Raw genomic sequence first — 12891 nt, 5'->3', positions numbered from 1 at the left:
AGGCCCACAATTATCTGGTCAGGTATGAACTCCCATGTTGCTTCCAATTTAACACCTAAGAAAGGCCGGTTGAAGTTCCCCAAGACGATAACCCTGAGAAGTTCCATTGCCAGCCTGGCCACAACATCCAGCAACTCAGATAGGGAAGCAGTTGCCTAGGAGGCTGGTACAGTGGTTACAATTCCATCTGATCCCTAAGGCCCAACCTCATGAACAGGAACTCACTTCTGGTTATCTGCAGAGCAGCATCCCTGAAAACTACAATAGTTTCTGGGATGACCAAGGCCATTCACTCACTCTTGCTCTGGGATTGCAGCTGATGCTACACCCAAAACCCAGGTGAGCACCTTTCTCATGACCCTAACAGCTTATAGTATGCTGCAGAAAGAGCTGAGTGACTGGAACAATAAACTAATGCATTCCTTTTGATCAGGAAAGGAGAGGCAAGTATGTCGCAACAGCTTGTTGCAAATTCTGTATGTCTTAATGATGAACTAGACAAATTTTTAAATGAAAAAATGTAATCCAAGTATTGTAATTAGATATTAGGAGACCATATTTACTTCTTTTGTTGACTATACCTGAATACACATAAGTTGTCAGTATTTTGGAGCCCAAGATAAGACAGAAGAATGAAAGTGCGCATTCCTTCAGCCAACTTTGTGCCCCCTTGTAGAATGAGTCCCCTTCCAAAAATGTGGGATCTGGTACAGGGCTGATACTGGGGATGGGATGCACAGGAGGGTCTACTTCTCTAAATTTCTTTGAATTTATTCATTTATTTAATTTTTATCCCGCCTTTATTATTTTTATAAATAACTCAAGGTGGTGAACATACCTAATACTCCTTCTTCCTCCTATTTTCCCCACAACAACAACCCTATGAGGTGGGTTGGACTGAGAGAGAGAGACTGGCCCAAGGCCAACCAGCCAGCTTTCATGCCTAAGGTGGGACTAGAACTCTCAGTCTCCTGGTTTCTAGCCCGTTGCCTTAACCACTAGACCAAACTGGCTCTCTAAACAATTAAATTAAATCAATGTATTTTAGGATGCAAATGATCTGTTTTCTCAGGATTAGCCTTCTAGATGGTTCATGAGGAATCTCTTTTCCTCATGTTTTCAAGGGTTTCAGGTGAATTCAGAGGAGAGAGAGGAACGGGGACACTTTCTTTCCATGAACTTCTTTAAGTTAATTTGCTTCAGGAGCCAAACTCAAAAAGCAGTAAAGGCTGAAAAGGGATTAGAGAGCAGAAGGTGTTTTGAACAGGGCATGTTGCTTTGTAGCATTCCTAAGTTATTTCTGTCTTATATGATCATTTTTTCTGAAACTATCCCAAGCAGCGTTCCATTTATGAATACAAAATGACTAAGCAATTTGCTCTGCCTTTTTATTCATCTTTATTTAGCCTGCCAAGTCCTGCTTTCTGTACAGTACTAATGTGTTAAATGCTGCATATATATGATTGTGAAATCTACTTACCGCTGCACATATGATTGAAACTCTATCTAGGATGCTTAGAAGGGAGAACTGGAAAACAGTGTTAAACACAAATAAATGCCTGTTTGCCTCTGGCGTTTTATGGAAGAGCTTCATGCCTTCCTGCAGAGTCCTGTGCTCTTACCTTACTATTTTGTAATGCAGGAAGATAGCTGAAGGAGTAAAGGCATGCAAGCCTCGTATCCCCCCTGCCTCTTTCTCAGAAGGCTACATGTTGCTGTCAGGTGAGAGAATAATATATCCAAACTTCCTTAACTACGGTCTCTTAATTATATCTTGTCATTCTTTGTGGTTGCTTTACTCTTTCCTTGAGACACCTACAGGCTATAGGAAACCCTCATGTAACCCTTGTGTTAGATGAAACTATTAGGTGAAGAGGATTTTTAATTTTACAGCCTTTAATTCTACTTCTGGCAGCTCTTGGGGGAATCTTTATTGTGCTGTACTTATTGGGCTCATGGATGACAGAGCCCAGTTGGCTGACCCAGTTTATAACAGCGTTATAGAATGGGGAAGCACCAGCTCCCTGTGAGTAAGCCACAGCATCAGACAATGAGTGCCTGCAGACTTGGTGCTTGCTAAGCACAAAGACTGCTGTGAGGAAATGGGGATTGGAGAAAAATATTGAGGGAGAGGGCAGATGCCAGAGGAGGGCAAAGAGAAGCCTACAGATTAAGCACCTGCTGGAATACCCTTATCAGGCCTGTAGGAACAAACACCCCCACCCTTCTGTGCTGCCTGGCCAGGATTGAGCTGGTTCCTCATGCTGCAAAGCCTTACTCAGAGGGAAGGAAGGGGCCAGAGGCTGCTCAAGTAAGGAGTTGTCAATAGGCTGACAGTGAGGCCGGAAGATTTATTGAGACTGTTTGTGTGAATACAAGAGAACAAGCCTCAGCCAGACCCATTTACTTCCTTGATTAAATATTTTATTTTAAGAGTTACTTTGATTTCTTTGTTTGGACTGCTGAGACTCCAGAGAGTCTGTTTTTGTTTTCATCCCCTGTTCCTGAATGCTCAAGGGAGAGGGGAGAATAAACTTCGGCAGGTTTTTTACATCTTTGGAGTGTCCACTGTTTGCTTTCTGTTACTAGTAAGCTCTCCACCTCCCTGTCTACAAGGGTCTCTGCCACGTTGCTGAGGCTGTTGCCCACATCTAGTGGCATCTCCTTCAGTGGAGAACATATCCTTGCCCTTTTGCCTGACTGAATGCCAGGGAATAAGATTCACATAAACAGCATGGCCTGTGTTTTCCAGATAGAACAGATGCTACCACAAAACATATATAATTGTTATGACTGAGGTAGTGTATCAGGATATGATTTTTTCCCATTTGAACCTGTGCCTTCTATTGAGTCATTGATCTCTTGATTCCATTGTTGCCTACACAGACTGGAACAAGTTTGTTCTCTCATGACTCAAAAAAAAAAAAGGCCTCTTTCTGCACCGTGGGATTTGGGATCCTTACTAGACAGAAGTACTAAGGGTTACACTTAAGATCTTCTGCAGGCAAAGGAAGTGTCCCATCACTGATTAAATGCTTTTTTAAAAAACCCTTTCAGTTGTGTCTGATTCTTGGAGACTGCCTGGACAAGTCCCTGCAGTTCTCTTGGCGAGGCTTTTCCAGGTGATTTGCCATTGCCCCCTTCCTAGGGCTAAGAGAGAGTGACCCATGGTCACCCAGCTGGCTTTGTGCCTAAGGTGGGACTAGAACTCTCAGTCTCCCAGTTTCTAGCCTGATGCCTTTAACCACTACCAGGGCCGCAACTAGGGTCTGTGTCACCTGGGGCAAACATGGATTCTGCGCCCATTTTGGCCCCCCCCACCACACATTTTGATGCCCCACCAGCGCGCTGTCCAGGGCACATGCCCCGGTTGCCCCCCCTAGTTGCGGCCCTGACCACTACACCAAACTGGCTCTCTACATAAGCATATAGAAATAGTTATTTTTACCAGTTATTTTACCATTCCCCTAATTTTGCATGCGCTCACAGTAATGGCTGCTAACATGTTGATTCTCCTTGGTTTCCTTTTCTTTCTTTCAGTAGCAGCCTGTCTGAATTTTGAGATTTTAGAGTCAATGGGAAATGCCATATAGGATTAAAGTTCACTTAGTGCTAATTTTGAACTAGTTCTCAGTTTTCCTATGTTCTCAGGGACTGTGGAAAAAGCATAATTAAATGTATGGTAGTGGACAAAGATTGGATTTATTCATTCACAAAATACCCTGGCTAACTTTAAGGCTGAAACAGTGTCCCTCTATACTCTACTGAGCTCACTGGAGGAAGGGTACAATGCTAAGTTAATAATTGTGGCTGTTGGTGTTGCAGTATTATGCATACTCTCTCACACACACACTTCCCAGCACCTCTTCTTTTGCCCTCTTGATGTGATACATATCTGTAGATGCTTGTTTCTTCACCTCATTTGAGATTCCTACATTGAACATTTTTCTACAGCTTTGAAAGATCACCTGGGAAGAAGACAAGTTTTCTGCTGCAATGCATTTTTCTCTAGTAGCAGAGTGGTGCTTGCCATGTGTTTTTCTGCCACTGAGTCTGATACGTGCTTCTCTTCTTATGCCCTGACCAGTTCCTGGACTAATGGAGATCCTCTCTTTCAACATGCATGATTAGAATGAATTTATATCTTGGACTGCCCAGTAAAAATGGTGGATATGTTTAGGGTAAAAATAACTATTTCCTGTATGCTTATGTAGAGAGCCAGTTTGGTGTAGCAATTAAGGCACCAGGCTAGAAACTGGGAGACCACTTCTGGAAAACTGCACAGACTTGTCCAGACAGTCGCTAGGAGTCAACACTGACTTGAAGGCACCAGAACAACGACAACCCACTTGTGTAATAATGAGTCTTAAGGGAAAGGATCGCATTTCTTTTGCCATTTCCTTGCTCATTCATCCATTTGTTGTAAGTCTGCTATAGACATAGAGTGCTGCAAAAATATTCCATCTAGATCTGGTATGCTTTTATGCAGTTGCTGTTTATTTGCAAAATGAATTCTGCTATACTTCCCTGCTGTATCACCACATTATATTGTTGCAAGGGGAGTTAAAGGTCCTTTTCTCCAGTCAGACCACATGGACCAGCAGGAACATTCTGTTAAAAACATTTAAATAAGGAGATCATTTCGTAAAACTAAAGCTTCCATGTAGATGGAGTAAATTGTGTATTCTGGTTTTTCAGAGAAGTATTCTTTTTCCCTCCCTGTATGTCATACATAAAACTTGTTTTCAAGGTCTGGAGCCCTTCAGGATCGGGAAGTACACCAACTTTGTTAACATTGGTGAACGCTGCAATGTTGCAGGATCAAGGAAATTTGCTAAACTTATAATGGCAGGCAAATATGAAGTAAGTTCAACTTTCTTTAAGCTTCAGGACTGGCATTGAAGTTTTGTATAGGCCTACCATTTAAGAATTTGAATGCATAATTTCTACTTGGTACAGTTTATAAATACAGCTTTTTTGTTTTTTTTAGTACAGTGTGAAGCACAATCTTGAGCAGTTTTCATGTAGAAGTGAGAGGTTCAAGCAGATCTGTGTAACATAATGACAGCTTCTAAAATATTGTACAGAATATTTTAAATGTAAATAAATAAACTCTTAGACATTTTACAGGTTATAGAATGGAAACAATGTAATGGAAAGACCTAAGACACAATAGAACCAGCTTGCTAAAAATGCAGAAACAAATATAAGACCAATATAATCAAAGTAAATACAAAGCCATTCAGATAAAGAACAGTAAGAAAAAAAGGGGGAACTGAAGAGAATTAGATGCATTTCAGTTAGAATTGATGTCTTTTTTTCCTTTAACATAGGAAGCCTTGTGTGTAGCCAAGGCTCAAGTTGAGATGGGAGCTCAGATACTGGATATCAACATGGATGATGGAATGTTAGATGGGCCAAGTGCTATGGCCAAATTCTGCAACTACATTGCTTCGGAACCTGACATTGCCAAGGTTATATATTTAACTGGATAATCTTTTAATAAGTCAGCTTTCCTGAGTCTGGTGTTCTCTACATGTCTTAGGACTGCAACATATCCCACCACATCAGCAGGTTGCCTGTTTGGAAAAATGGTAACTGGAAGTGGCGAATCAGAAGAAATGCATTAGAAAGATTATTATAAACTTTTCATGGTATTTAGACAACACACTTCTTCTGAACTGGGCTGAACTGCTGTAATATTGGAAACTATGAAGTACATAAGGCCAGTTATAAGCATCTGGGCTACTATTGTCCCCTTGCCTGTCCAGATAGTTACAATACAGTTAAAGCCTTTGTGGTGTCCTTCTCATATAGCACTGAGTTTTCATTTCATAGGGAAGTGCTGGCCCTTGAGTCTTTTGCTCTCTTTGCTCTCCTAAGAATGTCTCTGGTTCTTGAAGTTAGTTCTTGACTCCTGGATTTCCAAATCTGTAAATAATACTAAATAGCACAGGTATCAGCTGAGCACTGTGTTCATTGCATTGCCCACCCCCAGAGCAGATGCTGTTTGGCACCACTCTGCGTGCATCTGAAGTAGCAGTGCCTGACTCCATGTAAGGCAGCTTTCATGTTTTTATCCAGAAGAAGTATCTTGATTTAACCAAGAAGCATTTGGTTGAATCATGTACAGCCAAAACAAAATGCTGTAACAGGAGTAAGATCCTGGTTGGGTTGGGTTTTTTCTTTCCCTTTGGTCAGGGATTAAACTTGTTTTTAATTGTTGATTTCTGAGTGCCTTGGGGGTTATGGCCAGTGATTTTGTGATGTTGCCCACGCAGGAAGGTCTGAAAGGGTTTTTAGGAGGTTTGTGGAGTGAAATTGTTACACCGAGCCCTGCTGAGGCATTAAGCCCTGTCCTAGCAGCAGAAAAAGTTTGTATTTTTTAAGGAGTTGTTGAGGTTTTTAAGGGATGAAATGGGTCGTTTTGGTCCCTGCACGTCTTAAGGCACCAACTTGGGCTCTCAGATCCGCCCCCCCCCAAATCTGGCTGCCTTATTTTTCAGGCAGCCTTGCGTCCTAGTGGTCTCAGTGTCATTTCTGTTGGCACTGATTGTGAGGAGAGGCCAGAAGGGGAACTGTCACCAAAGGGAAAAGGGTTTTTCTTGTGATCTCCATTCTTAAGTAAGGTCACTAAGCCTTTTGGAACTTGGCAGGAAACCTCTCTGCTTAGAGTTTTTTGTTCAGCTGTAACTTTTGTGCATCCTTCATCAACCCAAATGCCAGCCCTGGGAAAATATTGCTGTTAGGTGGAAGAATCTTTTCCAAATGATGTCATAACCAACAGAAAGCTTTCCAGAAGAAGCTCTTGAAAGATAAATTAATCTTGCCTATGTGGTAAATCTAATAATGTAGACAATTTGCTCTTCCTTTAAAATTGTGAGACTTTTTCTCTCTGCCTTGGATGTATATCCACACAATTCAGACTTAGCTATTTACTGGTTCTGAAGATCTTTCTTATTTTTTAATGTTGGTGCTTTTTTTCCTCAGGTGCCCCTTTGCATCGATTCCTCAAAGTTCTCTGTAATAGAGGCTGGGTTGAAGTGCTCACAAGGCAAATGCATAGTGAACAGCATCAGTCTGAAGGAAGGCAAAGATGATTTCCTAAGAAAAGCAAGAACAATTAGGAGATATGGAGCAGCAGTGGTGGTTATGGCCTTTGATGAAGAGGGGCAGGTTGGTAACGCTTGCCTGACCCAGTAAAAATTGTATGTCCAGAAGGTCATATGAACTTTTGTGCTATTTGTGATCTGGTAAAAGGAATAGGAGGGAACCAAAACAAAGTAAGTCAAAATATGAGTTTGGGCAGTTATACTGCAATATTGAAATTATCCACTGAGCTGGTTAGTGTTTGAACATAGTACAAATAGAATAAAATGTCAGCTCGCAAAGCATCATCACAAAATTGACAGCAAGAAAAAATGTAGCATCACCATCACAAAGCAGCATTTATTTGTTACTTTTATATCCTTATCTTGATTTTAGGTGGCTCAGAGTAGCGAATATGGCCATTTCCTCATCCTTTCATGATCTGCTTGCTTAATGCACATTCCTTCAGCAATATAACTTTCCTTTGAGCAAAAAAGTGGGGTATAAATCACATTAATAATATGCAGCAATAACTGCAACAATACGTGTGTACAGGAAACTCCAATAATCTCTTCAATTAACTGTCAATAGCAAAGCAAATATAAGTGTCTCTCCTAAATTTAACTTCTCTATGGCTGGCATTGGACAGAAAGTTCCTTACTAAAATCAATACATGGTGAAATACATGATGACCTACCTGCTACAAGGTTAGCTAATTGAAACTTCAAGTCTCAGAGGCATCCTTTTTCTGAATTCCAGTTGGTTGCAGAGTGTGTTGAGGGCAAAGATCACTGAGAGCCACTCATGCCAGCTCTATTTATTGTATTTCTACTCTGCTTTTCCGCCAAGGCTCAAGATATCATAAATACTAACATGGGATGTGCTGTGCTTTAGGTTTTTAAAAATAATTTTATTAAAAGTTTTGAAAAAGAAGATAAAAACTAATACAAACTAAGAAAAAGTGAGAAAAAAAGAAATCAGAGAGAAAGCTAAAAGTGCAAGAAAGGGGGGAAAAAAGGAAAAAAATAGAAAACAAAGAAAAAACAAAAAAGGGGCTTCCAATCTTCTTTACAACAGGTATAAAATTTACCTCTTGCTCTATGGTTGCAGCGTAACTCTCTTCTTCCTATAATCTGTCCTGTCTAATCTTCAAAACCATAAATCATACTTGAAGTTCATTTTTTTCTGTTTTTCACAAAAATTCCATAAGGGTTCCCGGTCAGCAGTAAACATAGATATAGTCTTTTCTCTAATCAAAGAAATCAATTTGGCCATCTCAGTGAGTTCCATCATCTTCACCAACCGGATGTGACGTGCTTTAGATCCAAAGCTGAAAATGCGTTTCAGAATGGGTGTTGATGCACACACTGTACCTGCTGATGCCTCCTTAAAGAAGCTGCATCTTTTCCTGGCCTTGCAGGAAAAATATGTGTTTGAGTTAAAGAGGCACCAACAGTGCACCCACACCCATTCCAAAGTACATTGTTGCATCATGGTACTTCCTTAACTCAAACACATATTTAACTGTGATCATGTAGCTATTGTACAAGCCCAGGGGGAAAATCTGCTGCTTTAAGGTGCTGTCAACAAATGTACATGTGACCACACCTGCTTGGAAGCACCTTTTTAGTTTTGGATCTGAAGCTCAGTGTATTCTTATCATCCTTCAATTTTATCCTCATATCAAAAGCCATGTGATGTAAATTGGGCTGAAAGGAAGTGATTGGCCCAAAGTTACTCCATACATTCCAGGGCTGAGACTAGATTTGAACCTGGGTCTTCTGGGGCCTAGTTCAACATCCTTATTGCTGTGCATTATTAGCTTTCCAGAAGCTTTGTTCTGGCCTCTTATAAAAAGAGGGTGCTGGATTAGATGGATTCTTAGTCATACCAACAGTCTCTTTACCCTGGATAAAGTGATTCTGCCTATGCTGTCATTGCAGCCTGAATAGCACATTATACTTAGTTGAGGGATAGAGGCAAACATCTGGAGTGGGTGCAGGGATGATAGAGGGAAAAGAGGAGGAAAATACAGTTGTACAAATAATCTTCTGTTCATGGAGCCATTGGATGCAACTCCTTGGAAACAGTGAGAAATCTGGACCTAAAGGGTACAGCATTTCTGATAGTGAACTTGGAATATGCTTTATGTTGCATGAATTAAAACAGACCTCAGATCTTCGGTACTTAATTTGTTTTAAAGCTTTTCATTGGTCCTGCTAGTTAGCTAACGCAGGAAAGGAGAAAGTCAGTTGAGAATGAGACTGGTTGGCTTGGATGATTTAGTACTGGAGCAGCAATCTTGGGCTCAGATGGGATTTAGTACCTGAAAATGTTACAAATCCTGCAATATTCTGCAACCTCATCTCTTACAAGTATTTCTTGTTTAATAAACAGATGCATAGAAAGGTTATTCTTAAGAATTACTAACTTTGAGTCATGAATCCAGGAGCTTTGCTGAAACATGCATTTATTATAACAAACTAAGAAAAGCCATATTAGAAATCTAGATAAACATAAACAATATACCACAGAAAAAAACTAACTATCTTTCTTGCACCTGTTTGATTTTTATTTTCAGGCCACAGAAGCAAAAGACAAAATTTCAATCTGCACCAGAGCCTATGACCTTCTAGTGAACAAAGTTGGCTTTAATCCACATGATATAATTTTTGATCCCAACATTTTGACTATAGGTACTGGAATGGAGGAACATAATTTGTATGCAGTTAACTTTATCAACGCAACTAAAACAATAAAAGTGAGTTTAGGAAGTTTAGGGTGTGGGGTTTGGGTTCCTTTTTTTAAAGACTGATTTATTGATTTTATTTTAAACATTTGTATATTGGCTTTTAAAAATGGTTGGGTGAGGTGAAAGCAGTGGCTTAAATGAAACCACACAAGTCTTTATGTTGTACAATTTCCTCAGCCTTACTTCCAATAGCAACATTATTATAAATTATATAGTTGTTTAAAAATAACCCAGACCATTAACTGAATTGTATATATACTTACAGTAATTAAATGGAGCAATATTTGCCAAAAATTGGCAGTTTGGCCAAAAGACCTTTGACAAGGATCATGAAAGTTACTTCATTCAATTAGCACAAGTTCCATTACTGTCTGTGATTCTATTTTGAGTTTGTCTGGTAAACAGGATATTTTTGAGATTTTCTTTGTGCAAGTGTATGTGCTAACTTACCATAAATAAATTGTAAAAATATGATTTCCTATTTATGTCTATATTATTTGGGGTTATAGCTCAGTTTTTTCCTAATGTCAAGGAAAGGGTAAAAGTAATATTAACATTATCTGTATCTCTGTATCTCTATATTTCCTCCCCCCAACCAGATAGGTCAATATTAAAGGAATGGGATAGGACTTTCTCCAGGATGCCATTGTGTTTCACAAGCTTTGAAAAAGTTTGTTTAGAAATGAATTAATATACTGCCCGTATGTAGACTATAAAACTCAGTCAACCTCCTTGTGTGAAAAGACTATGTGGGTACATAACTTCTCAGTATACATAATGTGTATACTTCCCATCGTGTTTTATCATGTTTTAGGCAGACATGATAGCAATCAATGAATTAATATTTTCTATTGAAGTTACGCAGTGCTAAGATAAAGCCTTCCTTGGGATGGGATTCAACCATAGTTCTCTGGTGTCCAATTATAACGTTCTTCTCTTTGGGCTGCTCGTCTCATAGAGAAGCATCTGTCACCAGTGGAATAGTTTTGGGGTAAGAGTGCCTCCTAAAGAAACTGAATAAGAAATTAAAGTTAGTGGTGTAATCTGTAGACTCCTCAGCTGTAGTGCTGCAGAATGTTTAGACTGAACATTCTCGAAAATACTCGAAAAGGGAAGGAAGTAAAAACAAAATTCCAATGGGTATTTTATTTTGTATAGTCATAAGAAGATATACAAGACAAGCTACTTTGAACATAGGATAGGCTGTGTCTTGAGATGAACATTTTTCTGGTCAAGAAGATTTTTTTCCTATTTGTCATATGCTTTTTTTCCTGCCAGTAACCTAAGTGGCAGTCAGATTACGTTAGTTGTATGTGTCCTTTTGTGCTGTTTCTCCAGTGACCAGACCGTGCTAACCACACTTGGTATTCTTTGCTTTATAAAGTTTCATTATGTTGCTGGGACTTTTCTTGTTAGGAAAATTTGCCTGGAGCCAGAATAAGTGGAGGCCTTTCCAATTTGTCTTTCTCCTTCCGAGGAATGGATGCTATTCGAGAAGCAATGCATGGCGTTTTTCTTTTCCACGCAATTAAGGTAATGTGATGGTTTGGGCAAAATAGCTTCTGATCAGAAAATACTGTTGTAGAAGAAGTTGTAATATCCACTGCATTTTTTTTCTTCTGTGTTTATTCTCAGCATGGAATGGACATGGGGATTGTGAATGCAGGGAATCTGCCAGTGTATGATGATATCCATAAGGAACTTTTGCAGCTGTGTGAAGATTTGATTTGGAATAAAGATCCAGATGCAACAGAAAAGCTTTTGCATTATGCTCAGGTTATATTTTGCCTAAATTATTTTTAACACACATGACTTAACTTTTGAACGTGGACGCTGAAAGACTGAAAAATTGCTTTGTGAATTGTTCTTAAGTGATTTGGTTTGTTTACATAGATGTAACCCCAAATGCCCCATTGTTCCCCCCCCACAAAAGCCTCTTATATCAAATCATACTGGGTGATTCTGGGAACAAATTTTGGCTTTTTCTGCCTTTCCAAAAGGAAAAAAACAAGATAGAATTGTAATTTACAAAAATATATAGATAAGCATCACAAGATGCACATTTTCTCTTCAAGAGTATGCATTCGAGCATAATGGTTTGGCTTATTTATTTATTAAAACAACAAAAATAAAAATAAGAGAAGAAAATATAAAAAGTAAGAAAAAGAAGAAAAACAGGACAATTATAATTAATAGAGTAGGAATGACAAAATCTGCTGTTTGCTATTAACACACAAGCGCATGAGCTGTTTCCTAGTAAGATGTGTGTTCATTTGTTATGTTCCAGAGTTGAGTATGAACAAATTCATGCTCAACTGTAACAGTAGTGGCCCTGTATTCCTTTTCCATGGCAGCATCTTCAAAACCCACCATCTTCTGAATCCCCATCTGTGGACATTTGAGATAAAGAGATCCTAATCATGTTCCTTGCATTTGGGAACCTTAAAATGTTGGAATTTCTAATAAAGAGCAGTAAGTCACAAAGATGTGGGAGAGAAAAAGAGGCTAGGGGAGGATTGGAACATGGAGCAGTGCTGTCTTTTTGTGGGGAGGATATTCATTTGTGGCACATCTTACATGTGTACAAAACCTGGGGTTTTTTGTCCTTACATCCAAGCAGACAGTAGTAGTTGTACAAGGAGAATACTGGGGAAAGAGCAATTTTGCCAGTGTTACTATTTAGTGGAAATAACTAGCATTTGGATCCGGAATTTGTTAGTTAACATGCTCCATAGACCACATTACATTTGTGTAATCTGATTTTTTTAAAAAATATTTTAAGTAGAAGAAGACTGGGATAAGTATTGCAGAGCAGAGTAGAAAAGAGTGGGTTGTTCTGTTAAGCTGATGGGCATGTCCTAGTTCAGAACACTGTTTGATTCATTAGAGATCCATTGCATGACATAACATAAACTATCACCAAGAGGGAGTGCATTAAAGCCAAGTTAAGTTGTTAGATTTTTAAAATAAATTGCTGCTAGATTGGCTGGGGATACATTAAATTATATTTCCAGAAATAAAAATCCAAAGCTCCAATTTTTTTCAGCATT

The 12891-nt window shown here is 39.2% G+C and overlaps 1 protein-coding gene across 1 annotated transcript in view; it reads left to right on the top strand.

Annotated features, from left to right (window-relative positions):
- MTR (5-methyltetrahydrofolate-homocysteine methyltransferase) overlaps positions 1 to 12891 on the top strand; it is a 72560-nt gene that overhangs the window by 25116 nt on the left and 34553 nt on the right. The window contains exons 12-18 of the mRNA XM_063306396.1: positions 1643 to 1722; positions 4751 to 4863; positions 5334 to 5474; positions 6991 to 7176; positions 9671 to 9850; positions 11258 to 11374; positions 11477 to 11617. Coding sequence (XP_063162466.1) covers positions 1643 to 1722; positions 4751 to 4863; positions 5334 to 5474; positions 6991 to 7176; positions 9671 to 9850; positions 11258 to 11374; positions 11477 to 11617 — 958 coding nt within the window. The remainder of the gene's footprint in view (positions 1 to 1642; positions 1723 to 4750; positions 4864 to 5333; positions 5475 to 6990; positions 7177 to 9670; positions 9851 to 11257; positions 11375 to 11476; positions 11618 to 12891) is intronic.

The sequence above is a fragment of the Candoia aspera genome, chromosome 1, assembly GCF_035149785.1.
Source record: "Candoia aspera isolate rCanAsp1 chromosome 1, rCanAsp1.hap2, whole genome shotgun sequence".
Taxonomy (NCBI): domain Eukaryota; kingdom Metazoa; phylum Chordata; class Lepidosauria; order Squamata; family Boidae; genus Candoia; species Candoia aspera.
Note: the sequence above shows the minus strand (reverse complement) of the source record. Positions and strands in the feature narration are given on the sequence as shown.